Source organism: Camelina sativa, chromosome 5 (genome assembly GCF_030686135.1).
Source record: "Camelina sativa cultivar CO46 ecotype springtype chromosome 5, ASM3068613v1".
NCBI classification, from domain to species: Eukaryota; Viridiplantae; Streptophyta; class Magnoliopsida; order Brassicales; family Brassicaceae; genus Camelina; species Camelina sativa.
This window is the reverse complement of record NC_141884.1, coordinates 11,571,627-11,595,167: the sequence shown is the minus strand read 5'-3', so window position 1 is coordinate 11,595,167 and position 23,541 is coordinate 11,571,627. Positions and strand designations below refer to the sequence as shown.

The 23,541-nt window shown below is 33.7% G+C and overlaps 3 protein-coding genes across 12 annotated transcripts; 1 reads left to right on the top strand and 2 right to left on the bottom strand.

Annotated features, from left to right (window-relative positions):
- Positions 1–150: 150 nt before the first annotated feature.
- Positions 151–4,420, bottom strand: LOC147943603 (shaggy-related protein kinase zeta). 2 transcript variants are annotated; one of them, XM_087449934.1, is made up of 12 exons: positions 3,923–4,420; positions 2,695–2,787; positions 2,433–2,492; positions 2,069–2,341; positions 1,906–1,980; positions 1,772–1,828; positions 1,416–1,556; positions 1,275–1,325; positions 1,069–1,164; positions 874–957; positions 633–734; positions 151–533 (listed from the first exon to the last, which is right to left on the bottom strand). In XM_087449934.1, exons 1-12 carry the CDS (start codon positions 4,028–4,030, stop codon positions 438–440), a joined length of 1,236 nt encoding a protein of 411 aa, XP_087306060.1. In that variant the 5' UTR covers positions 4,031–4,420; the 3' UTR covers positions 151–437. The 2 variants fall into 2 exon arrangements, with proteins under 2 accessions (XP_087306060.1, XP_087306061.1); XM_087449935.1 differs by having other exon boundaries at positions 2,695–2,799; positions 3,923–4,340.
- A 4,425-nt stretch (positions 4,421–8,845) lies between these two features.
- Positions 8,846–12,344, bottom strand: LOC104786530 (uncharacterized). Of its 4 annotated transcripts, XM_019245855.2 has the most exons (4): positions 12,169–12,287; positions 9,901–11,667; positions 9,755–9,805; positions 9,488–9,623 (listed from the first exon to the last, which is right to left on the bottom strand). In XM_019245855.2, the coding sequence occupies exons 2-3, from the start codon at positions 11,656–11,658 to the stop codon at positions 9,776–9,778; spliced, it is 1,788 nt and encodes a 595-aa protein (XP_019101400.1). In that variant the 5' UTR covers positions 11,659–11,667; positions 12,169–12,287; the 3' UTR covers positions 9,488–9,623; positions 9,755–9,775. The 4 variants fall into 4 exon arrangements, with proteins under 4 accessions (XP_010510260.1, XP_019101400.1, XP_087306059.1 ...); XM_010511958.3 differs by having other exon boundaries at positions 8,846–9,805; positions 12,169–12,344; XM_087449933.1 differs by lacking the exon at positions 12,169–12,287 and having other exon boundaries at positions 9,901–11,703.
- Positions 12,345–14,934: 2,590 nt separating this feature from the next.
- LOC147943602 (serine/threonine-protein kinase CTR1-like) lies at positions 14,935–21,805 on the top strand. 6 transcript variants are annotated; one of them, XM_087449931.1, is made up of 17 exons: positions 14,935–15,266; positions 15,860–16,234; positions 16,349–16,546; positions 16,872–17,060; positions 17,211–17,461; positions 17,579–17,687; positions 17,764–17,856; positions 18,034–18,129; positions 18,385–18,462; positions 18,817–18,904; positions 19,053–19,290; positions 19,877–20,000; positions 20,098–20,117; positions 20,215–20,371; positions 20,779–21,067; positions 21,180–21,252; positions 21,358–21,805. In XM_087449931.1, exons 5-17 carry the CDS (start codon positions 17,440–17,442, stop codon positions 21,438–21,440), a joined length of 1,470 nt encoding a protein of 489 aa, XP_087306057.1. In that variant the 5' UTR covers positions 14,935–15,266; positions 15,860–16,234; positions 16,349–16,546; positions 16,872–17,060; positions 17,211–17,439; the 3' UTR covers positions 21,441–21,805. The 6 variants fall into 6 exon arrangements, 4 of the variants coding, with proteins under 4 accessions (XP_087306057.1, XP_087306055.1, XP_087306053.1 ...); XR_015556700.1 differs by having other exon boundaries at positions 15,068–15,266; positions 15,855–16,234; positions 17,574–17,687; positions 18,817–18,890; XM_087449929.1 differs by having other exon boundaries at positions 15,078–15,266; positions 17,574–17,687.
- The last annotated feature ends 1,736 nt before the right edge of the window (positions 21,806–23,541 follow it).

Here is a 23,541-nt window from a genome sequence, read left to right as displayed (position 1 = left end):
ATGTCTTTTTAACTGTTTATGATTTTAAGATCTGTTTGTAAGTTTTGCAACTTTGTCTATTATGAGTTAGAGAGACTGCTCTGTTGTAGGCTTAAAAACTTTAGGTTATCATGATTTCATTGATCATTTCGGTTCTTTGTCTTGTAGATCTTTGGAATCGGATTCGTTTCTTTTTTTTTACGGACAAAAACATATACAAATACTGATACACGAGAAAAAGTATCTCTACAAGTCAGTGAACAAAAAGAATAATAATAGACACAATCATCACACCTCTTGATTTCTCAAAAAGCTGAATTGGCCACGTCTAGGAGACATCATCTCTTCTCAGAAGCTGGTACTGATACTTAGTTAATCATAAAGAAGTCAAATCTCCCCATCCTCCTTTCCATAAAGCATTCTGCTCTCCAAAAGCATCTCAGTTACGAGATCATTTTCTAGGGACCAGCTTGAAACGGAAAGCCTCCATTCATCTGTCGCCTCACATGCTCTGGAATTAGCCTGTTGATAAGTTCCGGCGAAGCCCCAGCCAACTGAAAGATAAGAGAGGTAACAGATGAAGTAACTGTTTTCAACATTCAGTTATGTTTGGTTCAAGACGAAGTAGTATGATTTTGGAGCGGTTAACATACCTCTTGTTTGAAGTTGAACAAAGGTGGCAGAGGTCGTCCATTTGGAAGACGAGCATTTGGCTCGCGGAGTTCATTGAAAAATGGATGCGCACATGCTTCGAGCTTCAGACAGTATACAAACATATGTAAGTTAGAACAAAATCTCACAGTTTAAGTGTTTAACTGAACAGTTGGGGTCCAAAGAAATCATAGAGAAACCACTCTAACAATTAAGAGTGCTTCGTGGTTTCCAAATACTAACCGCAGTGCAACGCAGACTTGGTGAATACTGAAGAAGCCGGGATGCGAGGTCAATGGCTTCTGGAGGCATCCGCTTGTGGAAAACCTGAAGGTCACAAAGCAGTATGTGTAATGTTTTAGTATATATTTTTTATGAATATACTTGAGGGCAAATTAAGTCATTGTATGATCATAAAGAAGTTGTACATATATATACCTTATGCCAAGGGTGAGCTTTGATTTGTGGGAATCTGAAGTCTGTGTAGTTTGGGTTCATGCATCGGATTTCTTCTCGAGTTGGAGTACCAAGAACCTATACCAACGCAGCAGAAATTAAGACAAATCTATCAGATTATAGGAAGTTTAAATACAACACATGAATTGAAGCCCAAGGTATGATGTAATAATACAAAGAGACTTCACCTTTATGATCTCCACTAGCTGGTCCACTGAGTTTTCTCCCGGAAATAACGGCTGTGAAGATAAATAACATCAAAATGATTACGGAAGATTCTGAAGAGATGCTTTAGTTCTCTAAGATAAATAGAAGATAGATACACTAACCTGACCAAGAAGGAGCTCTGCCAGAACACAACCAGCAGACCATATATCTATGGATGATGTATACTCTGTGGCCCCAAAGATGAGTTCTGGAGCTCGGTAATACCGGGAGCAGATATATGATATGTTTGCTTCACCTTTCACCTAATATAAATATAGCCAAATGTTGCAAATGTCAGGGTAACAGAGAAATATCTGATAGAATTTTCATGGTATAGAACATGTAGACCATCCTTTACTTTTGTAAATTACTTCCATAACATTCACTTAAATGAAGGTTTTAACTACTACATGCACATAGACATAAGAACGATGGAAAAAAATAAAAAAGGGCATAAATGAAAGTATAAACCTCTTACCAATACTTTTGCACTTCCAAAATCACAAAGCTTACACTGATGAGTGAGAGGATCAACCTATGGAACACACCAGAGAATTGTATTACAATCTAGTCAAGGTTATAGGAAAAAAAACCCACAATAGATCAACGTACCAAAAGATTTTGTGGTTTCACATCTCTGTGACAAACACCAGGTGCAGTATGGATATAAGCCAAGCCTCTGAAGATCTGCACAACATTTTTTCCAACCCGTTTCAGCATAAACACAACAGAGTAAGAATATTTGTTAGGGGAAACAGTAGATAACAATGCATACTTGGTAAGTGTAAAGCTTGACATAGAAAATAGGCATCCTCTGGTTTGAATTAGTATAGTGCTTCAATACCCGGTACAACGTTTCAGGTACATACTCCATAACGAGATTGAGGAAAAGCTCATCTCTACTCGTTGTAGAGAAGAAACAATGCTTCAAGGAAACCACATTTGGATGGTCGATTAGTCGCATTAACTGCAACTCTCGGTTTTTATAGCGGCGATCTTGCAAAACCTTCTTAATGGCTACTGATTCTCCAGTTTCCAAGCATTTTGCCTAGAATGGTAAGTTAACAATCTGATCAGAAAGGAAAGAAAAATTAAAGGTCATTGCTTACAGAGGCTTGAAGTGAGAAGCACAACAGTACCTGGAATACAATCCCGAATGATCCTGTTCCAACAACCCGCTCGGCCATGTAACTAATGACCTGTAAAGACCAGAAGAAAGAAAATGTAAGTGAGTTAAAAATTACTTCAAGTTGGATTAAATGAGTCATAAAGAAGTCAAAAATCATTTTTTCATCTGTTGAAGTTATATATGGGAAAAGCAACATAACAAATGATAAATCTAAACCTTAGATAAGGTAACCTTCCGTTAAAAATATTTAACAAAAAAAAACAGAATCAAACCTGTTTAGGTTCACCATTTTTTCCTCCAATTGTAGTAGAAATGATGTGACCTGTAACAGCATCATTTCCTTCTATGACAGCAGCAGACATATCCTGCAATCAAACCTGAACATATTATTACCAGCATTAAACTACGCTTGTATACAAATAATGAAGGTTTCGTTCTAAATGTATATCAACCAATAGACAAATCATGCTAAAGGTTTGAATCGTTCTTTATCTCTGTCTGTCAAGTATATGAAATCTTCCAGAATTTAAACTTGTCTTTGTAAATAGCATTCACATCTAAGAACAGTTAATGCGCAGATTACAGAGAACTTAATTAAGTAAAGTAACAAAAATGTAAATCTGAAGGATGTTGCATGTTCCTATAAACAAGAGGCTAAGTTGATAGAAACAAAATCAAGAGAAGATATGCATACTAGTGGTTAATGATAAGTAAATGGTAAGTGGGAGTTCAAAGGTAAAGCAACATATGGAATGTCAACTATTTCCTGGACATAAAAAAAAAAACATTGTACAAAATCAAAACACACAATCATAGAACCATGGAACAAAACACTGTCAGTTGAAGAATAAAAGCAAAAGAACACAAAACAAAACAAAAAGAGTTCGGAATCAAATACAGAAAGAAGAGAGACAGAAAGAATGGGCCAAGAATCATACAAGTAAGTACACTAATACTCCAAAACCTGTCAGAAAACAAAAAAAAAAAAGACTCAAAGATCCACAAGTACTTCTGTGAAGCCAAATAAAGCAAGCTGACGAATCTTTCATAACATGAGAAGGCAAAACAAACTAGTAAGAGATTTACATCGTCGTCTTGCTCTTAAATTAACTCAGAGACAAGGAATTTTACTGTTCTTTAACCTTTATTTCTTCATTAGGGTTCAAAGGTTTATCACTACTAGTAATCAAAAATAGCTCAAGAGAACAAATCTTCACTAGAAAAAGTATAACTAAGCTACTAAGAAGTCAAAAACGAACATCTTCTTCGATGAGCTCTATGGTAAGAAGAACGCTGAATAAAAAAAAAGAACACAGATCGATTCACTAACACATCGAAGCTGCTAGATCTAGCCGAGATCTAGAAAACCCACAAATCGAAAAATTAAAAACGCATTCTTTACGAAACACCAAACGTAAAGGATCAAACATAGAGAGAAAGAGAGATACACACTCAAACGTGAAGTTGAAAGAAAGAAAAGAAAAAACGAAAAAAACAAACCTTGTCTGTATCGACATCAGGACGACGTTTCAAAGCATCTCCGCCGTGAAGATGCGGTGGCTGTGAAGCTAGAGACGGAGGCTGAGGCCCCAATGGTATTGAAGTCATGTGCTTTTTACAGCTTTCTCTCTCCCACACTCAAAAGAGTAAAAGACTATTCTTTTTCTTTTCTCTCTCACCTGTGGTTTGTGTTGTGTCTAAACTTGAGAAATCGTTTCAAAGATCAAAAGATAACCCACGCTCGAGTTCAGCGCGTGTGTAAGACGAACCAAAGGGAACGCTTATCTGTTGTTGTTAATTAAAGTAGTACTACTAATTAGTTAAGTGAAGTCATTAGTGAACCTGGTAAATCCGTAACCCCCCTTAATGCAACTAATTTTTGGATGTTAATGTTACCATGTTTACACAATCAGATAATAAAACAATATAGTACCTCCTGATGATAACATGTTAATTTTGGTTACACCTACTTTTTCTCTTGTTGATTAAATGTTATTTGGAGTTTCCAACACAAAAAACTTCACTCTTTAATATGTCTATCTATCTGTACTATTAATACAGATTTATAATTATTTGTTTCCGTTATTTTATTAATTATTATTCATTCATTGGTCAAATCTCTTACTACTATTCATGGAATCTCTTTTTTTTTTTTGTAAAGTCGTATTCTATTTTTGACGTTTATTAAAGTTTCATAGAATAGTCGCACACTTGTTTCCAAGTGAACATTTTGAGATTACTATCATCCTACTTTCAACTCGATTCAATCACAGTCAGAGAAGTAGTTGAAGATATTAATCTACTCCATAGAGGATTTTAGCTAAATATAACATGATTTTGTGATAAAATTTTTTATTAAAAATGCAATTAGTTGCTGCCACCACAAACCATAACGTGGGTCCGCCCCTGGTTTTGTGTTTCTTCTCATCTTTTTTCTTTTTTATAAATTGTGACCGATGCACACGAATACGGCTACTATGGAGAAGGTGGCTGCAACCGCCAAACATCCCCAAGCTAAACCGAAGCCACCAGTTCGGCCGTCGCTCAAAAAGCTTCTCGTTGTATTAATTTTCTTGTGTATATATATACTATTAAAAGGGAAGCATTTTTAATAAGTAGACATAGATTAAGAAATTATTACAATGAAATGCCATTGAAAACTGAATAGGGATAAGTATAAATAAGGAGCCAAACAGATTGGAAATGAAATTAAATTAGAGCCAAACAGATTGATAGTAATTATAATTTATACTAGCCGAAAAAATATTAAATGATAGTAATACATAAAAATCGGAAACAATAAAAACCTACCATAAAATCTAAATAAATCAATCCACGAAATTAATCAAATAATTAGCATTTAATTTAATAAGGAAACTAACACCAAAATCTCAGAAAATATCAATTAAATATAAATAATAAGGAAATCAGAATCAAATAAATCTTTAATAATTTGTACTTGCCATAACTAATCGACAATTAAATAATTAGCAACTATGTTAGTACAAAATCAAAACAGTCACTAATATAACAACTAATGGATTTTTCTTAAAATATCTACCAATATAACAAATATTTTCCTATATCAAATTGCATTGATCACATTTGTAAACTTATTTTTTAAAATTACGAATTATAATTTTCCTAAACTACTAACCATTCAGAGTAATTTTAGGAATTATAACTATTAAAAAATATATTTTTAATGATAAGATTTTCCTATAACCTAAATGACAACTTATTTGTTTTTGTATAAATACTGCTTCTATTGACAAGCCAATCACTCGGATTCATCGATGTAGTTCTATTTAATTATTTTGGTGTTTTTTTTATTGTTTGGTAGTGTTATTTTGGTGTTTCTTTGGTTCCATTTTTTTTGCATGCCTCAACTTATTGATTTGTTTCGGATTTTTGTTCTCAGAGATTAACCCAGTGGCATCTTGAGTATGAAGTAAAAAGAAACTAGGAGGTGCAACTATTAAGTTAATTCACTAAACCAATAATTTATTAAATTCATGTATTATAGTCTCAAAATTACATGTAAACTAAAGTTATCATGTACATAAGATTAAGTTCATGTGAACATTAGGATAGAAGGTTATGATAATTTCATGCCTATATATATATATATATATATATATATATATATATATATATATATATATATATATATATATATTACTGAGAGTTTGATTCTGAGCGGTTAACAGGATAACGTAAATGCCATTTTTAAATAAATATGGCATCATCAGCTACATATATTGTACTAATATTTGTATACCAGATTCTTAATTTAATATTAGATTATGTTCTTAAGCCTATGTTTTTCACATTTTTTTGTGTGGTTATATAACATGTAAAGCAAAAATCATAGGAAAAACTGTTACGATGCTTTCAAGAAAAAACAATTCAGAATACATAAGCTATACCGCACCTTTTGCACAACTCCAAAGGTTTTATTTTTTTTATTATAACTTATATATTAAAAGGGAATATAATGTTACTGTAGTGGCAACCCTCAAGTTTTCAGTATTAAGGTCTGTTCGTTTCAACCCTCAAATTACAAGGTAGCGACTTAAAAATTAGTATCGCTAAAACTAAACCAACAACCGATTAAGAAAACGTGAACTTGAATGATTAAACGAACTGGCCCATAGTCTAATTAAATTTTTGAAATTGCATGATTAAAAGACTTTTAAAAATGATTTACAATTGTAATGTCTGTATTTTCTAAGGTAAAACATGTAGAAGTAAAATCAAGGCAATTCTTGACATGAAGTATACTTTACTGGTGATTGATTTTACTGTATTTATAGAGTTATATAGATGAAAACAACATGTAATTCTGTTACTAGATTTATGCATCTATCTACACATAGTGTAAGATATATATGTGTGGTATAAAAGATAAATTGTTTATTAATATATTACATAAATTATGAATTACATGTTTTGTTTTATATTTTAGGGATAAAATATTTTTGATTAGAAGAGAAAAAATCAAAAAGGTAATTGTATTTTTTGATCGTAAAGACCAGCTAATTTTTTTTTGACCCATTGGATCCTGGTCAAATAAACTTGTGGATCTGTTTACAAATTACAAAATAATTGAAACTAAATCAACAACTTGATAAGTAGCCAATATTTATGAAAGTCGCTTTTAAAAGTGTTCATAACTAATCAGATTATTAATTTTGATAATGTATATATGGAAACTTATTTAATTTTGGTAGTATATTATTTGATATTTCTAAAACAACCATCTAATTTAATATATATAGGGAATGAAACATGTAATTCGGAAAATAAATATATTATCTAAACTATTCTGAATAAAATATGAGGATGAGAATTTTGGGTAACACGAATTACATACATAACATTTACTTATGTGGAGTACATGAGATGGTTTTTTGTGGGTCAATATAATTTAATTTATTGCAGGGCAGACATATCAGACGAGTGTAATCTATTTGACAACTTTGTTTATGTCATCCGGTTCATGAATTTTTTGGTGTTTTTAATTGGTTTGATGGTTACCGAGTTTAACAGAATTCTAGCTGATCACTAATCCAGATCACAATCGATCCGGGTTCGCTATCATGTTGGTTCAAAATTTATGGTGAAGCAATAACAATTTTATGAAAGCTACCCAATATAAGTTTATGTTCTAAATGTCATATCAAATAGATATATCTACCAATAAAATGTTGTATATACAATTCTGAATCTCTTACATATTTTCTTATTTGTTGGACTAAAATATAAAATCTCAAATAGTTAAATTATTATTAAAACCTTAGTTATGCGATGGAAAAAACTTAACATATACATGATGAGACACATTTTCTGTCCCAAAATAAACATAACGTTTACTCTGACTACTTTTTTTTTTATTGTTGTTGTCTTTATTGATAACATAAACAAATTCGATCATTCTTTTTTTTTCTAAACCAAAAGTAAAGTTTGAATCTTAAATATTAATAACATTCTTAAAAAATAGTTTACAATCATATTAGTAAACTTAGTTTTTGAAATCAATTCCGCACGTACGTGCGGGTCTGAATCAAGTTTTGGTTTAAGTTTGAAACTTTTTTATTCCGTTTTGGGTGAGAATTTATATGCTTTCCGATAACTCTTTGAATGGAAAACTATTGGCTAACGTTACGTATATATTTACGAATTACGATCAAAATCTACAAGTTTCTTTGATGTTATTTATTTCAGAAAAATATGGTCTTTATAGAGCCAGATGGCTACATTTTTTAACGTTTTCTAACATTTGGTCCAATTTGAGTTTTGAAGGATGTTTAAAAGTCTTAGGATAAGGTCTCTGGACTAAAAGCACATGGACGATCGTAATCCATTTATTATATTATACTATGTTTTTTTTGTATACTAAACCATTTTATCGTGTGGAAGTTGATATATACATGATATAATTGTCAGATTAGCAGCATACATATTCTATACGTAACTATATCAAATTGTTGCTAAAATAAATCAGTCTATGAAGACCTAAAGGTCGTCGATCCCATTTATCAACCCAAACCCACTGATTGCATGTGATAACTCATATTTCATATTTGGTGAAGTGTGGGTACATACGCTCGTACCTAAAGGTCGTCGATCCCATTTATCAAGTGATGTTTGTTTACACATACAAAAGTCGTCGACCGAGGATATATCTATCTTTTAAGGTTAAAAACAAATCGGTCACATTGGTCGGAAAACAGGCTTAACCTTAAGTTTAGAATGTCTAAAGCACACATCAAAACATTTGGCTTTCTACGATAATACTAACTGCACAGATAACATACAACAATATTTTGATATATTGTAGCAATACATAACATGATCTGGTGACAAATCATTCATGAAAATGATTCCGCGGGAAAGATAAAAAAACCAAACAAAGATCTATTAAAGTAACATTAAACTGATAATAGGACGATGCGAGAATAAGATAAGATATTAAGATTATGAGTGCTTAGGTATGCCTAGATGTTCTAAGCAAATCGGTTACACACATCCAAATATACGTTCTAAGAAAAGTACCCAAAGATATATCTAGCAACCTCCTCCACCACCGCAACCTCCTCCACCACCGCAACCTCCTCCTCCGCAACCGCAACCGCCACCACCACCACCGCCACGCCAACAGCTACCTGAATCCTTCTTCTTTTTAGCGCAAGCAAAAACCGCCACGGTTACAAGTGATAAAGACAGAAGAAACATGAAGATCAAGAACAAAACATCACCAAAAGCATTAGCTCCTTTCATGTCTCAAACTAGCTGATGAAGAAACCTCTCTCTCTCTTTCTCTCTAACTTTTGTTTTTACTTTCTCTAGACTTTGTTTGAGATATTTACTTTCTCTAATGATATAAAGAGATGAAATTTGAATATTTTCACACCAATATTAATTGTCTCAATCATTCCTCTAGTGTCTAATTACGTCAATGTATTCAATTCAGTTCTGCAGTTTTCAGGTTTCCTTTCTAGTGCTATATATTAAAAACAAATTACAAAAGAACAAAACAAAGTCTAGTAGTAGAGAATAAAGAAGCAGTGTCACGTTATGGAGTATTATTGCCATAAAATCTCTGTTAACATGAGCTGTACATCACTTCAACAAGAAACCTCCCCCCAACAAGTGACAGACAATTATATCTCCAAAGCTTTTCTCTTTATCATTGAACCTTTTGATTCAGATTTACACAAATAATTATAAGAAAGAAAAAAGAACAAACTTTATTGGTCATTCCCCTTCTTTATTAATGTTGAGATTTACATGTAATTTGGTGTGAAAAATTTACAGTTTCTTCATTACCTCCACTGTGTTTTGGTCTTGCTATGCCTCTGGTATAGTGTTGAGTGTTTCCTGAAAGATTAAAGACATGTTTTATAAGTCTTTAACTTCAAAAAAAATTAGACACATTTGTAAAAAGTGAAGGGTTAAGATTCTTGTTTGTTTACCTTGGAGAAGCACACAAAACCTTGTTGTGTATTGGACGTTTTGACCATAGTTTCCCACTTTGGATTTGTTTGAACCTTGTTGTTGAAGTGATTCTCATCGCCAAAAGACTGTAACCATGTGAATGAGTTGTTCTTAGATGGTATTGTTGGTAATGTACGCTTTAACCAAGAATCTGAAGGAGCTTTTGGTAATGGTGGTGGAGGAACAGTGTGATAAGATGACCGATGATGAATCCTTGGACTTTTTTCAAGATTTTTTGTGATTCCCTGCAACTGGTCTTCAAGATTAATCTTCTTCTCCTTTGTAATCTCTACCACATTGGATTCTGGCACTGCAACAATAGCTTGATCAGGACACTCTTCAACTTTTACACTTGAGAATTTAGTGAAATCCTCATCTCTACTATCATTCATTTCCTTGGTGCTTTTAGATTCTGAGATAGCAGCTTCTTCATCGACTTCAGTCAAGTTCTGAACATCTTTGACAGGAACAATCTCTAGTGAAGGACACTCTTTTGATAAAGATTGCTTCTTGGTCTCATCTTGTACCTTCTTATCCACTGAATGAACAGTGTCTACATACAGAGTTTTCTCTGCCACAGGAGTCTCAGAGGAAGGTTCCCATGTATTATCATCGCTAGCCAAGAGCTCACCAAAATTTTTGCTGACTTTTGCGCGTGAAGCAGTGCCAAAGTTCTCAAGTTTTTCCTTTCCTTGTGGAATAGAAGATACTGATAAGGACTCACCTTGAGAAGACCCTTGTGCAACTAGCTTCAACTTACTCTTATCTTCATTGGTTTGTACCTTGTTCTGACTTTCATTAGTAGATGCAGGATCTTGATACTTAGAACGCATACGACGAACAGAAACAGCTCTTTGCGCCTGCATTCTCACAGATGGAACTGGATTCAATAGTCCTAAAGAGCTTCTCAAGCAGATTTGAGGGACTAATCCACAAACACCAGAAGCCATGCTGCTTGTATTTTCATCTTCCTCTTCTTCTTGATCTAGTGAATGATGGAACCGATACGGATTCTGCTCGACTTTGTTCTGTTTCTTCTTCAACTGCTTCACCGGTTCTTCTGGTTTAGGCGGTTTCCTAACAAGATGTGGAGATGTTTCTGAAGTCAAGGCTTTAGCTGCAGGCAAGAATCTCCCCATCATTAGATCCTGTGTCTGTCGATCACTAGATAAAGTCCCAAATGGCTCTACTAGTATTCCTGAACCATCCAAACCATTCACACCACTAACATTACTACAGTTGAAGAAGAATGACTCAGATCTTGAAAGTGTATCAGTTGCATCAAGATAGGTACCATCACTATCATAATCATCAAACCGTGAACTAGAACTCTTTGCATCCTCCACATGATATGATGATACATTATTACTAACAGTTTTGGTCTGGTGATCAGCTCTGGCTTCAGCTTTCCTCACTAACTCTACTCTCACTCTACCAGGAGGAAGCTTTGGCACAAAATGTGGCTCAACGTTACTTTGTAAAACCGGTTTCCTTTCGTCTTTCGGCTTTCCGGGTTGATGTTCCCATTGGAAAGGAACAGTTCCTGGATTTCTCACAGGACCTGACTTGATATCAGACTTGTAAACAGGTGGAGAAGGAAGAACCTTGTTGGTCACTGAATCAAAAGATCTTGTTTTGCTCTCAGATTCTGAAGTTTGCATAGGACGTCTGATGGATATAAGCGGCCGGTTGAAATCTAATTGCTTCTCTTCCATCATTAAGCTCCCCATTAACATGGATTGCTTCTGCATAATCAAAATCATCATTAGAAGACTTGTAATAACTTCAAACATGATGTAGTTTGCACAATAAACTCAATAGTGGTAAGTCTTGATGGAACTTATTCACCGCTTCTTGAAAACATATCAAGATTTGATCTTTCTTCGTTAATATGAAAACCCAACAAGAGTATGAAGCAAACAAATACAGACTCAAAGGTGAATCCAAAACCAATTTGAGAAATTAGTAAAAACAAACAAAGAAAAATATTTGATCTTTAGTTTCTTTTTTTCTTTCTAATCGAAATCTAAAAATACACAAGAGTATACGCAGATACGTATTCGTACTTATTGTGTATAAGAATCAGAAGCAGAAGACCAGAGAGGGTGAGAAGCCAAAGAGCTCAAGATTGTGTTTCTTTTAGAAGAAACAGAGTACAGAGTAATGATTAATAGTACTGCAGGAAGAAGAAGACGAAACAGAGACATAAAGATACATATAGAGAGAGAGAGGTGGGAAAAACGTACCAGTTAGAAAACGCGGAGTTGAAGATAGAGAGAGATGGAGAAGAAGAAGAAGAAAGAGATCAGAGAAGAGAAGACAAGTGAATGAAAATATTAATGAAGAGAGGAGAGGTGAGGTGAAACGAATATATGAGGTTGTCATATTCTTCCTACTTGTTTCTCTTTAGGCTGCCTCCGTCACTTTTGATTTGTCCCTTTCTTTGAATAATAACATCAGTTTTTCTTTTTAATTTTATATAAATACAGAATAATTGTTATATAATGCATGTTGATTAATTTAGTAATGCTAAAAATGGAATTTTATTTTTTCCTCTTTTTTTGTTCACACTAGTTGTTGCATTTTTCCTTATGTCTTTCTGTCTCTGTCATCATTTTTTTTCTACGTTCATCTCATGTGCTTGGTATAATAATAATTAATAGGGAGAATTTAGTGGGCATGCAAATATTATACCAGAGATGTTTTGTTTTGTTCCTCGAAATAATTTATACAGATCGTTTTCAAGTATGCTCATTAGTTGGAGATTTTCTATGATTAAATTAGGTATAGTTGGGAGATAACAATGAAATAAATCGGATAACTACCACATGGTGATTATGTTTTGAACTATTTTTAAAAATATGATACAAGATGGGACGATAAGTATATACTAATCTCTAAAGGTAAGGTAATGGCAACGAGATCTATACATTTCAAAAAGTAAATCTGTAAATGACATTAGTTATGACGAAAAAACAAAAAACAATGATATTATATATATGTTGAATAATACAAACATTTCTATTAGTAAGAATATAATAGTTTTCAGAAAACATGTTGCATATTGTGAATACATGTTCAAAATAAAAATAGTATCGATAAATCCAACATTCACAAATCAAATATGTGAATGCTAGATATATGTGAACAAATCCAGTATACTTTAAAACAAATAACAAAAATGTATATACTACTATAGAGTAGTGGGGAACAAAAAAAAAAAAAGAAAAGAAGAATAAATCTGATGCTAGGTTGTCAGAAGATTATATATAAACAAATAGAGAGTAGTGACCAAAACAAGAAAGAAAAGAACCTTTTTCTAACATTTGGAGTGTAGATAATGATACGTTAGTTAATAGAGTCATCAGATCTCAATTCTTTCGTCAGTGAATCCTGTGAGGAGGAGTGGTGTGGTCATCGGTTACTTTACATTTTGTATTTTTGGTATTTATTGACGTGCGTAATCCGTGATGGTGAAGTTGCACTATTTACTAATAAATTACTCCTTTTCGAATATGACCGACGTATCTGGTCTGGTGGTCCACTTATTACAGCCAAATTTCTTTCGTAGTCCGAGCCTTTAAAATAACAATTATCCGGAATGTCTTTCTTAATACTAGTTTAGAATTCTTATACGATGTGTTACACTTTTAACCCAAAAAAAAAAATTGGTATAAGATGTTCAAAACGGCTGGTAAGTATAGTGCTACACTGTGACTTCACGTTGAATTCATAAAACCTTTCTATCACAAAAATTTCAAGTTATAAAAAATCCAGCATATATAGCACTTGAATTCTTGAAAATTTAACTGAAGCATCCACGGATAAGCAGTTAATACACAAAGAAATAAATGAGGTAAAGACAGTGAAGTACGTCACTTCCTTTGGTCTCTCTTTCTTATCTTTTAAAATCTTCCTCTCATTTTAGTTTTTGTTTTTTCCCAATGATTTTTTGCAGTGATAGCTATTACTATTATGCAGTTTGACTTAAGCAGGTGAAGTGGAAAATGAATAAATTGTTAACAGGTTTCTTATCTTTTAGATTTGGATGGAATAATAAATACATCCGTGTAAGTCTATATTACAGGATACCATATAGTATTAGTACCTCCCCAAAATTCAAAATAAAAATGTTCTCCTACACGGAGTTGACATGTTTGAGATAATAACAGATCTAATATGTATATCAACGTACGTCTATACACTACTGTAGTTGTCATAATTAAGTTTACGCCAAAATAAAATAAAGAGTTGAAAAGAACGAACAACCATATAAAGATTGTTATATATATTTGCTGCGAAGAATAAGGTTGTTGTTCATTGAGAACTGTAAGTCGAAATGACCTTACAAATGGGCCAAAGGCTACTGAAGCTCTCGTGGCCCAACCAAGCTATTTTTTATTTTATTTTAAAATTTATTTGGCATACCCACAATTTATATTAAAAGAAAGAAAAAAAAAACTTTCAAAAACTTGTGATATTTGCCGGCAATCCATTATCCATGGCAGTGGTTTAAAGATGTGCATGGTTATCCGAAATGCTATTCTACAAGTCGTCGGGTATGGGCGTTTTTGGTCTGTTCAAGTATCTCAGCCAACTCGATGCATTTTTTGAAGTGCTTAATCTTTATTTGTTGTTGTCAACAAGTGCTTAATTAATTTATACGTGTTATTTGTCAATTTAGGGAGTGCGCTAGTATTAAGATGAACAGAAAAGATATTTATTGTAAAAGAGGGGGAAAGACGCGTGAGGAGGTCTCATCTGGCACGTGCATCAATTTTGTTTTTAACGTCCTTTTGCCGACAGTTTCTCTCTGTGATTCGTCCTAGTCGTACACACTCGTACACAGAGAGACAGACCTGTACCTTTCATTTTTCTTCTTTTCACTTTTCTCTTTTTTTTATTTCTTTCGGAATCTCAAACTCCTAGTGAATTTTGTACTAGAAATACATATACATAGTTATGTATATATAGTAATTTCCCGACATAATTAAAAAAATTTCCTGATATTTTACTTTTTTTTTTTTTTTTTTTTTTAAATATATAGTATAAAAATGTCACTAGTAAGATATTAAATACATAAATATAGAAAAGAGTAACGTATGAATAAATAAAGTAGGGTCCAATAAGAGGAAGCATTGACTTGGAAGCATATGAGACAGTCGATAGGCCCAACAGCCCATCGCCAGCTGGATTCCCCCAAATGTCACGTGACCTCTCTCCCCATCTCTCTTCACTATCTCCTTCCTTCCCACGTGATCCTTCCTCCTTCTTCTTCTTCTTCCTCAGACAAAAGGAGCGAAGCCTTCTCCGATTATGCTCTGTGTCCCCATTGTTATCTCCGGTATTATCGATTCTCCTCCTCTCCGATCCTATTTATCTTTTCACATTTTCTTTCTTTTTATATTTTGATCTTTATTATTAAAGGGTTGCTTTTTTTTTTTTTGATTGAATCATACGGATGCGTTTTTCTCGGTCATTGAATTTGTTGTTATCTGTAATGTGGGTTTGATGAATATGAGGGTTTCGTTAGTGCTCTCTCGTTTGTTATAGAGTTAAGCGTTTAAGAGGAAGTGTCCTTTGTAATTGGGCATTTGTGTTGTTGTTGGCTCTTTGATGTGAAATGAATGTATCATACAGCTAGAATTAGGTTTGAAAAATTTGTACCTTTTTGTGCGGGTTTGAGGTAAATGTCGAATCTTTTTTCTTGATATTTAAGTCTGTGGGCCAATTTTTAAACGAATTGATGACATAAAGTTTTTGCTTTTATGACTACAGTGTTCTTCTTCTTGGTTTTGCTTGCTCGTTTTTAACCAATCTTAGTTGAGGCAAAATTACAAACCTCGTTTTACCCATGTTCTTTGCTGTCTTACCACATTTTCAGCTAATTTCTCTGTCTAACAAAAAGGTTACATGTCTTTTTCTCATTTAGTGCAGAAAACAAGAGCAGATGGGTCAGATTCTACACCAATCAAAGTATTGTTCTCGATTTAGAAAGCCTTTTATGGGGTAAGAGATGGTGAAGGAAGAAAATTTTGATACAAAGGAATAAAAATAATATACCGAATTTTCTGAGAGAGAGAGATGGAAGAGAGACGAGATGAATCATCAAGCCCTACACAGCAGGGATCTTCAGAACTTGCTGAAAGGGTTAAGTCGCTTTCTTTTGAACCTCAAGGTGAAGCTTTGAGTAAGGATTCCCCTAGAAGTGTTGAGCAGGATTGCTCTCCTGGTCAGAGAGCATCACAGCATCTTTGGAATACCGGAATGCTCTCTGAACCGGTTCCTAATGGCTTCTACTCAGTTGTTCCGGTGAGCGGTATTTTCGTTTTCAGTTTTTTCTTCGCTTGTGTACGCTGGCTTTCGTGCCTTTGGGGATCTGTCTTAGTAGGAAGATACAGTTTCTGATGTCAATTTTTGCTCCAGGATAAGAGAGTAAAGGAACTATATAATAGACTACCTACTCCGAGTGAGCTTCATGCTTTGGGAGAGGAAGGTGTCAGAATTGAAGTTATTCTTGTTGATTTTCAAAAAGATAAGAAGATCGCAATGCTAAAACAGTTGATCACTACACTTGTCAGCGGCTCAAATCCTGCTTTGGTGATCAAGAAAATAGCTGGAACGGTAGGAATTCTGTAATGAATCTTCCCTCTTTGTCACAGTTTCTCATTGCATATTCTCGTATTTGGGCATTTATTTCTTAAACCGTGTCCATTTTTATGTTTTATTGCACTCTCTGCCAGTGATTTTCTCTAAATTTATTTCTTGCTCTGGATATACTGTTACCTCAATTTCTGTTTTTATTAATAAGGAAAAGGGAGTTGATGCCATCATGCAATTCTTTTAGCAACAATGAGATATATTCATTTGTGGCTCTGGTTGGAAGTTGATGGAAAGTTCTATGTTTGTTAGTGCCCTTTTACCTATAAAATTCATTCTCCTCAAACAGGTATCTGACTTTTACAAACGTCCAACACTGGAAAGCCCTTCAAAACTTGCTCTAGAGGAAAATGCGTTCTTGTTTGAAAACCATGGTGCTCAGTTGCTTGGCCAAATTAAGCGTGGTTGTTGTCGAGCTCGAGCAATTTTGTTCAAAGTTTTAGCTGATACTGTAGGACTCGAAAGTCGGCTGGTGGTGGTGAGCCTTAGTTTCTGATAATTCATTTTTTTTGCTTTCTTTAGCTGCATTTTTGAATATGTTGCAAAAAGAAAATTTGCAGATGATTGGATATTATGCTATATGTCTTTTATTACTCAAATCAGTTTCCCTTTTGATTCACATGAGCAGGGTCTGCCTAGTGATGGGACTGTGGATTGCATGGACTCTAACAAACACATGTCTGTTATAGTTGTGCTGAATTCCGTTGAACTACTTGTTGATCTAATTCGGTTTCCTGGTCAGTTGGTACCACGATCAGCCAAGGCAATTTTCATGTCACATATCTCACCTGCTGGAGAGAGTGATTCTGCAGAAAACGACTCTTGTGACTCACCTCTGGAGCCAAATAGTCCTTTATATGAGAGAAGAGATCCTGAGAGGTCCGCTTCCGTTGTGTGATTTTCTTTCTAAAACATATTACAATAAGATCATTCTAGAACGTCTCTTGTGATAAGCTTTCCCTGGAGTGATAAATCGTTTCCTATGCTACAGTACAGAAAAAGATGATAATCTTCAATTTCATCGGAAGTTAGAAGGATATCCAAATGCATCCGGTTCATCACTGCGTAATTTGATGCTCAGACCTGCTATTGAAAGGAAATTGAGGTAACTATTATGACAAGTTGTATAATGGAATCAGTACAATGATTGGTATAATAGAAATGTGCTTTTTTTCCTTCAGCAACACCTCACACAGTGAACCAAATGTTGCCACTGTATTCTGGAGACGTAGCCGCAGAAAAGTGATTGCTGAACAGAGAACAGCTAGCTCAAGGTATTTTCGGGCATTTTTGTTGCTTCTATATTTAAATCTCCTTATAAAAATGTTTCCGGGCCTGTGTGATTAGCGATTCTGTATGAGTTTTATTAAGTGTGTCTTTAGAGATATTACCCAACTGATTGTTTTCTCTATACCCAACTGATGAAAGTTGGCCATTTGTTACATTTGCAGCCCAGAACACCCATCTATGCGATCACGTGGACGATCAATATTGAGTTCTGGCAGAAATTCATATAGGGATTACGCTGGTGATGCATCTCCTTCAAGGTAGCTCATTCTTATGGTAGTACATGCCAAAATGTTTACAGGATCGATCAATCTTTGCTGGATTTTTCTTATCTTACATGTTAATGCTCAAGGATCAGTATTAGTCTGTGTTTTTCACTCCAATGCTGTGATATTAATATTTACAAATTTTGCATTGTTTCAGTATCCTGATCTGATTATCACTAGATGCCTACACAATATGTTTATTTCATTGGCTATGTAAGCAATTTTTAATATTATCTAGCTTTCAAACAGTTCATCCACATCAGAAATTCGTAAAACTAGACGGCGAAGTTTTAGGATCACACCAGAGATTGGGGATGACATTGCAAGGTTGGTATTATTATCCATGTGCATTGTTTCTTTTTTCATTTAGCAGCATTTGGTCAGTACCAGCGTGCATATTGAAGGCTCTATATTGAAGTATTTTTGTCAATCTAAGTTGATCAAGTATTATGGAAATTTGGCATGAGTTATTTAAAATGCAAAACTGCAATCACCAAACTCTAAAATGCTTAGGTTTCTGTAAGATGGTTATAGGATGACCATGGATCTATATATTTACCCTCATAGTCATAAAAGCTTTGTGATAATGGTACTGAGAATCGTGAGGAAGAACTCATAAGGAATTAGCTGTGATTTTATGATTTGCTTGTGTATTGACTCTCATGTTTCAAATTATTGAAGCGCTGTACGAGAAATGTATGAGAAATCAAAGCAAAACCGTCTCTTGCATGGCCGAGAGGATGAAAACAGTTCAGGTATCGATAACAATGTAAGTTTGGGCTCTGATATCCATAATCTTTTCCCATTGTTTAACCGGTCTAAAGTTCTGAGTTGCTCCAGAGGGTCTCTGCACAAGATATTGAATCTATGAGCTCGTACCTCTAAATTTCTTGTGATTCTGGTTTGTGTTTTCTCAGGTGTCCGGTCTACATCTTGATGATGAGTTAAATTCTAAGAAGACAATGTCATTGCCGTCATCTCCCCATGCTTACAGGTGTCAAACATTTGGACGAAGAGGGCCTTCAGAATTTGCAGTCAAGGATACATGGAATAAAGTGGTTGAGTCTTCCACATTGCAGAATCAGCCTTTATTACCCTATCAAGAATGGGACATTGACTTCTCAGAGTTGACTGTTGGAACTCGGGTGGGAATAGGTAAGCTACTCCAAATTACTACTACCTTTGATATAGACAAATGTAGTTAAGCAAGTGTAAGTTCATTTTGACTAGCCAATTAGTGTTAATCACGGATCCCTAAAATTTGATGTTTATGTCATAAAGAAATAGCATAAGCAAAGACAAATTTCTGACCAAAGAAAAAAACAGGAGGACGGTTTATCTAGACAAATAAACAATTTCTTAGTTGTAGCAAAAAACTTGTAATATCTAAACAGTTGATCTTTATAATCTAATATATACTGTAAAGTTCACAGGGAACTATTGTGCCATATTAAAAAAAAATCTGTAATCTTTTGAGATATCCAATAGGTAATACAGCAAAAGATGGCTGTATTCTTGCCTTTACACAAGAGTGTTGTGTGCAAATATTCTTTTAATCACGGACACATGATTCTTCTGTAAACTAAACTATAGATAAATGAGGTATGAGGCTTATCTTGTATGCCATGTCCAACATTTTTTGCAAATCCACATCTCTGTTATATTGATTCTCTGTTTGTCCATATTAACTAAATCTCAAAAACTTCATGTAAAGAAACATTGTCTTATATGTTGTATCTAGGATTTTTTGGTGAAGTTTTTCGCGGGGTATGGAATGGGACAGATGTTGCAATTAAATTGTTTCTCGAGCAAGATCTTACTGCCGAAAACATGGAAGATTTCTGCAATGAGATATCAATTCTCAGGTATTTTGTTACCAAATCCTTGGTCATTCTTGGATCAATCCCTATGTACATCTACTAATGATTTTGCATGTTCTGGCATCTGTGGTTCTCTCTATAGCCGCGTTCGCCACCCAAATGGTGATTTTCTTTTCCTTATGTTCCCTCGCTTTTTATCTTGTCATCGTTAACAAGTAATTATCAAATAATTCGTGACTCGTGATTTATGTTACTGCAGTTGTATTATTTCTCGGTGCATGCACAAAACCTCCACGCTTATCCATGATCACGGAATACATGGAGCTGGGATCTTTGTATTATTTGATCCACATGAGTGGTCAAAAGAAGAAACTTAGCTGGCACAGAAGGCTCAGGATGCTAAGAGACATCTGCAGGTACATAGCTTGCTTCAATTTGTTTTGTTCCTTGTTTGCCTTTGATGTTCATGAAAGTGTGGATCATGGTTTGTGAGTCTCTGAGGATTAGTAGAATTTGCATGCAGAACGCATGAACTATGATGTATATTAGGGTGCAGTACTGACTACTTGTGGCTTCTGTCATCTTTCTTTTTAGTTATCAGTTCCTTATTAAGTATTAATTTTATCTTAGTGGAGTGAGCAAAAACATAAATGACTTCCACTGAAGAAAGATAGGCTCAGTTACACTCTTATACATGAGAAACAGGGATCAAGTCACATAATTTGTTTTGTTCTGTGATTCCTTGCATATTTCCCTTGATTATATGTTTTAAGCTACATATGCTTATCTCATGCTGTTTTGTATTTCTTATGGGATGCTTAAGGGGTTTGATGTGCATACACCGGATGAAGATAGTTCACCGTGACCTAAAGAGTGCCAACTGTCTAGTGGACAAACATTGGACAGTCAAGATATGTGATTTTGGGCTCTCAAGAATAATGACTGATGAAAATATGAAGGACACGTCATCTGCTGGCACACCAGAGTGGATGGCTCCAGAACTCATTCGCAACAAGCCTTTCACAGAGAAATGTGATATCTTTAGTCTTGGGGTCATAATGTGGGAACTTTCTACTTTACGTAAACCATGGGAAGGAGTTCCACCTGAAAAGGTATAATATGCTGTACCATATGTCTATTCTCTCATTCACCACTTCGTTCAGGGTAAATAATTTCATTTGTTTGGAATGTGAATTTGATTACTGATAGAATGTCGTCTCTTAGGTTGTCTTTGCTGTTGCGCATGAAGGGTCACGTTTGGAGATTCCTGAAGGTCCACTCAGCAAATTGATTGCAGGTTTAATGTTGTTGAAGGCCACTTTAGTCGATCTTTTTGTTTATTCTCTCATGTTTCTCAACTGCTACAGTCTGAGTAAAGTTAACCACCAAATCTTCTCTGCAGATTGTTGGGCAGAGCCTGAGGAACGCCCAAACTGTGAAGAGATACTTAGAGGCTTGCTCGATTGTGAGTACACGCTGTGCTAACACCAATTCCTTTTCGGGGATAATGAACTGAAGATGTTTTGGCTCAAAAAGCAGCCCAGCTTCTTTATAAATCACTGCGCTTAAATTATCAACCGGAGTGGCATAACTCTAAAGATGAAGAGAACTTAGAGGATACTAAAATGAGAGAATTCATAGTTCAGTGTGGATAGCTGTGGAACAGGCAGAGGCACCAAATGTAGGACAGAAACAAGAATGTCTTTAAGCTGCCTCTGGTTTGATTCATGGTCTCACAGGCAGTGAGTGTTCTTTTTGTTGGTTCTTGAAAGAGCATTTTGGTCTATTTGTAAGAAAATATATACACTATTCTTTGTTTTGGAAAAATAAAGAGCTCTTTGATTTGTATCGTCTTCACGGTTTCACCCACTCTGTCTCTCTCTCTCGTGTCTTAGCCACTTTCTTCTTTCATCTCGTATCAAGCATTCGATAATCCTACTTTATGGACTCACATATGTACCATTAAGTCCTTTATACATATATAAGACTTTACAAAACGTACAAATGAGTAAAATATACACATAACATAACAGTTTACTTTTAGTTATTTTTGCTTAAATATACTAAATTCATGTCATAATATTCTTTTAAAGAAATCATTATTATTATTAACAGTATCTATATTATGATTAAACTTTTACTTTTATGTTGTTAACTTGTTATGCTTCAAACAAAATCTGAGATGATCGGGTCAATCATCCAGTATAATGATAAAGATATTGGTCGGCAAGCACTATCAGCTCCAGTTTCAGTTTGTATCGGAAGACGTGAACCCATGTCAAATGGAATATTTACAGCTTAGACCAAATTAATAGAAAATTAGCCTTCATCTTCATTATTATTTTTATTTAACTTATCTATACATTGAATTTTCATTTGACATTAACAATGTAATTACAACTAATATACTAGTATTTTCTACAATATTTCTAATTTAATGAAAATCTGTGGCAGCAGAGTTTTTTCTTTTGTTCTTCCAAATAGTAAAACCATGTTTTATGCCTTTTTCATATATCGCTTCGAAGCTTTTTTTCTTTTGTCAATTTCCAGGAAAGAGTTTAGATTTGTCCTTTATGTTTTCAGTCAAACGAATTTTTTTAAAAAAGAAGATTAGAATAGAGGACTCATTTTTCTCCTGTAGGATAAACATAAAAGGCAATATAAAAGTGAAATCAAATCTTAATGGGATCCACGTTAATTTGATTGCTAGTTAATTCCAATGCACTCATTCTAAATCATTAGGGCCGATCATAGGGGTGTAAACGTACAGTTTGCTTCTTTGGTTTATTATAATAATACTATTAAATTACAGTACTTAATAATCTCTTGTTGTTTAAGGTCGTAAATATATAATTTTAATATTTAGATGATTGGATCCCTTTAATTCTTTACTTGACATAAATATATCAAATCAAATTCAAATTACTCACCTTTTAAAGTGGTAAAGACCAACACCAACACCGTCACATAGCAATGTAATTATATTTGTATATTATAGTGTTTACTAGATAATATGTCTTACGCATCACGTGAGTTTGAAATTAATATAATAAAAATTATATATTTTTAAATAAGTTTAGTAAATTATTGAATAAATTAATTATTTAATAGTTTATATTACATAAATATTTTTTAAATAAGTAATTTTCAAAAAATGTACAAAAATTAAAAAAAAATTCTCAATTATGATTTTATAGCTTTCTTAGTTCATTCAATAGTTTTTCCACTGTCCAAAAAATGCAAGAAAACTTATATATTATTTATTATATTATTTAGATTCATTATGAAAATAAATATTATTCGAGATGATTAATCAAAAATTAAAGATGCTTTTATGAGATGATTGATGAATTCATATATAAAAATCATATAGAAAATGATTTCATTATACCTGTATAAGTGAGATCAAAACCTAACTTATGTATATTTACAATTCACAATAATTTGGTTTTAATAAATTAATATAAACATATTATATATATATATATATATATGTTAATTAACTATATATTGATCAATGATATATGATTAGAATAATATTAATAAGTGAATACAAAAATAATTACATGATAATTTAATGTGAATT

Bases quoted from the DNA above. Each gene is read 5' to 3' on its own strand.
- LOC104786530 (XM_087449932.1), bottom strand. From the start codon at position 11,688: ATGATGATTTTGATTATGCAGAAGCAATCCATGTTAATGGGGAGCTTA. The intron at 9,806-9,900 runs GTAAACAAACAA...TTAATCTTTCAG, and splicing joins GTTTTGTGTGCTTCTCCAAG to GAAACACTCAACACTATACC.
- LOC147943603 (XM_087449934.1), bottom strand. From the start codon at position 4,030: ATGACTTCAATACCATTGGGGCCTCAGCCTCCGTCTCTAGCTTCACAG. The intron at 2,788-3,922 runs GTTTGTTTTTTT...GTTTGATTGCAG, and splicing joins CTGATGTCGATACAGACAAG to GATATGTCTGCTGCTGTCAT. The intron at 958-1,068 runs GTATATATATGT...TGTGACCTTCAG, and splicing joins AAGCTCACCCTTGGCATAAG to GTTTTCCACAAGCGGATGCC.
- LOC147943602 (XM_087449929.1), top strand. From the start codon at position 16,007: ATGGAAGAGAGACGAGATGAATCATCAAGCCCTACACAGCAGGGATCT. The intron at 20,118-20,214 runs GTGATTTTCTTT...ATGTTACTGCAG, and splicing joins CCGCGTTCGCCACCCAAATG to TTGTATTATTTCTCGGTGCA. The intron at 21,253-21,357 runs GTTTAATGTTGT...TCTTCTCTGCAG, and splicing joins ACTCAGCAAATTGATTGCAG to ATTGTTGGGCAGAGCCTGAG.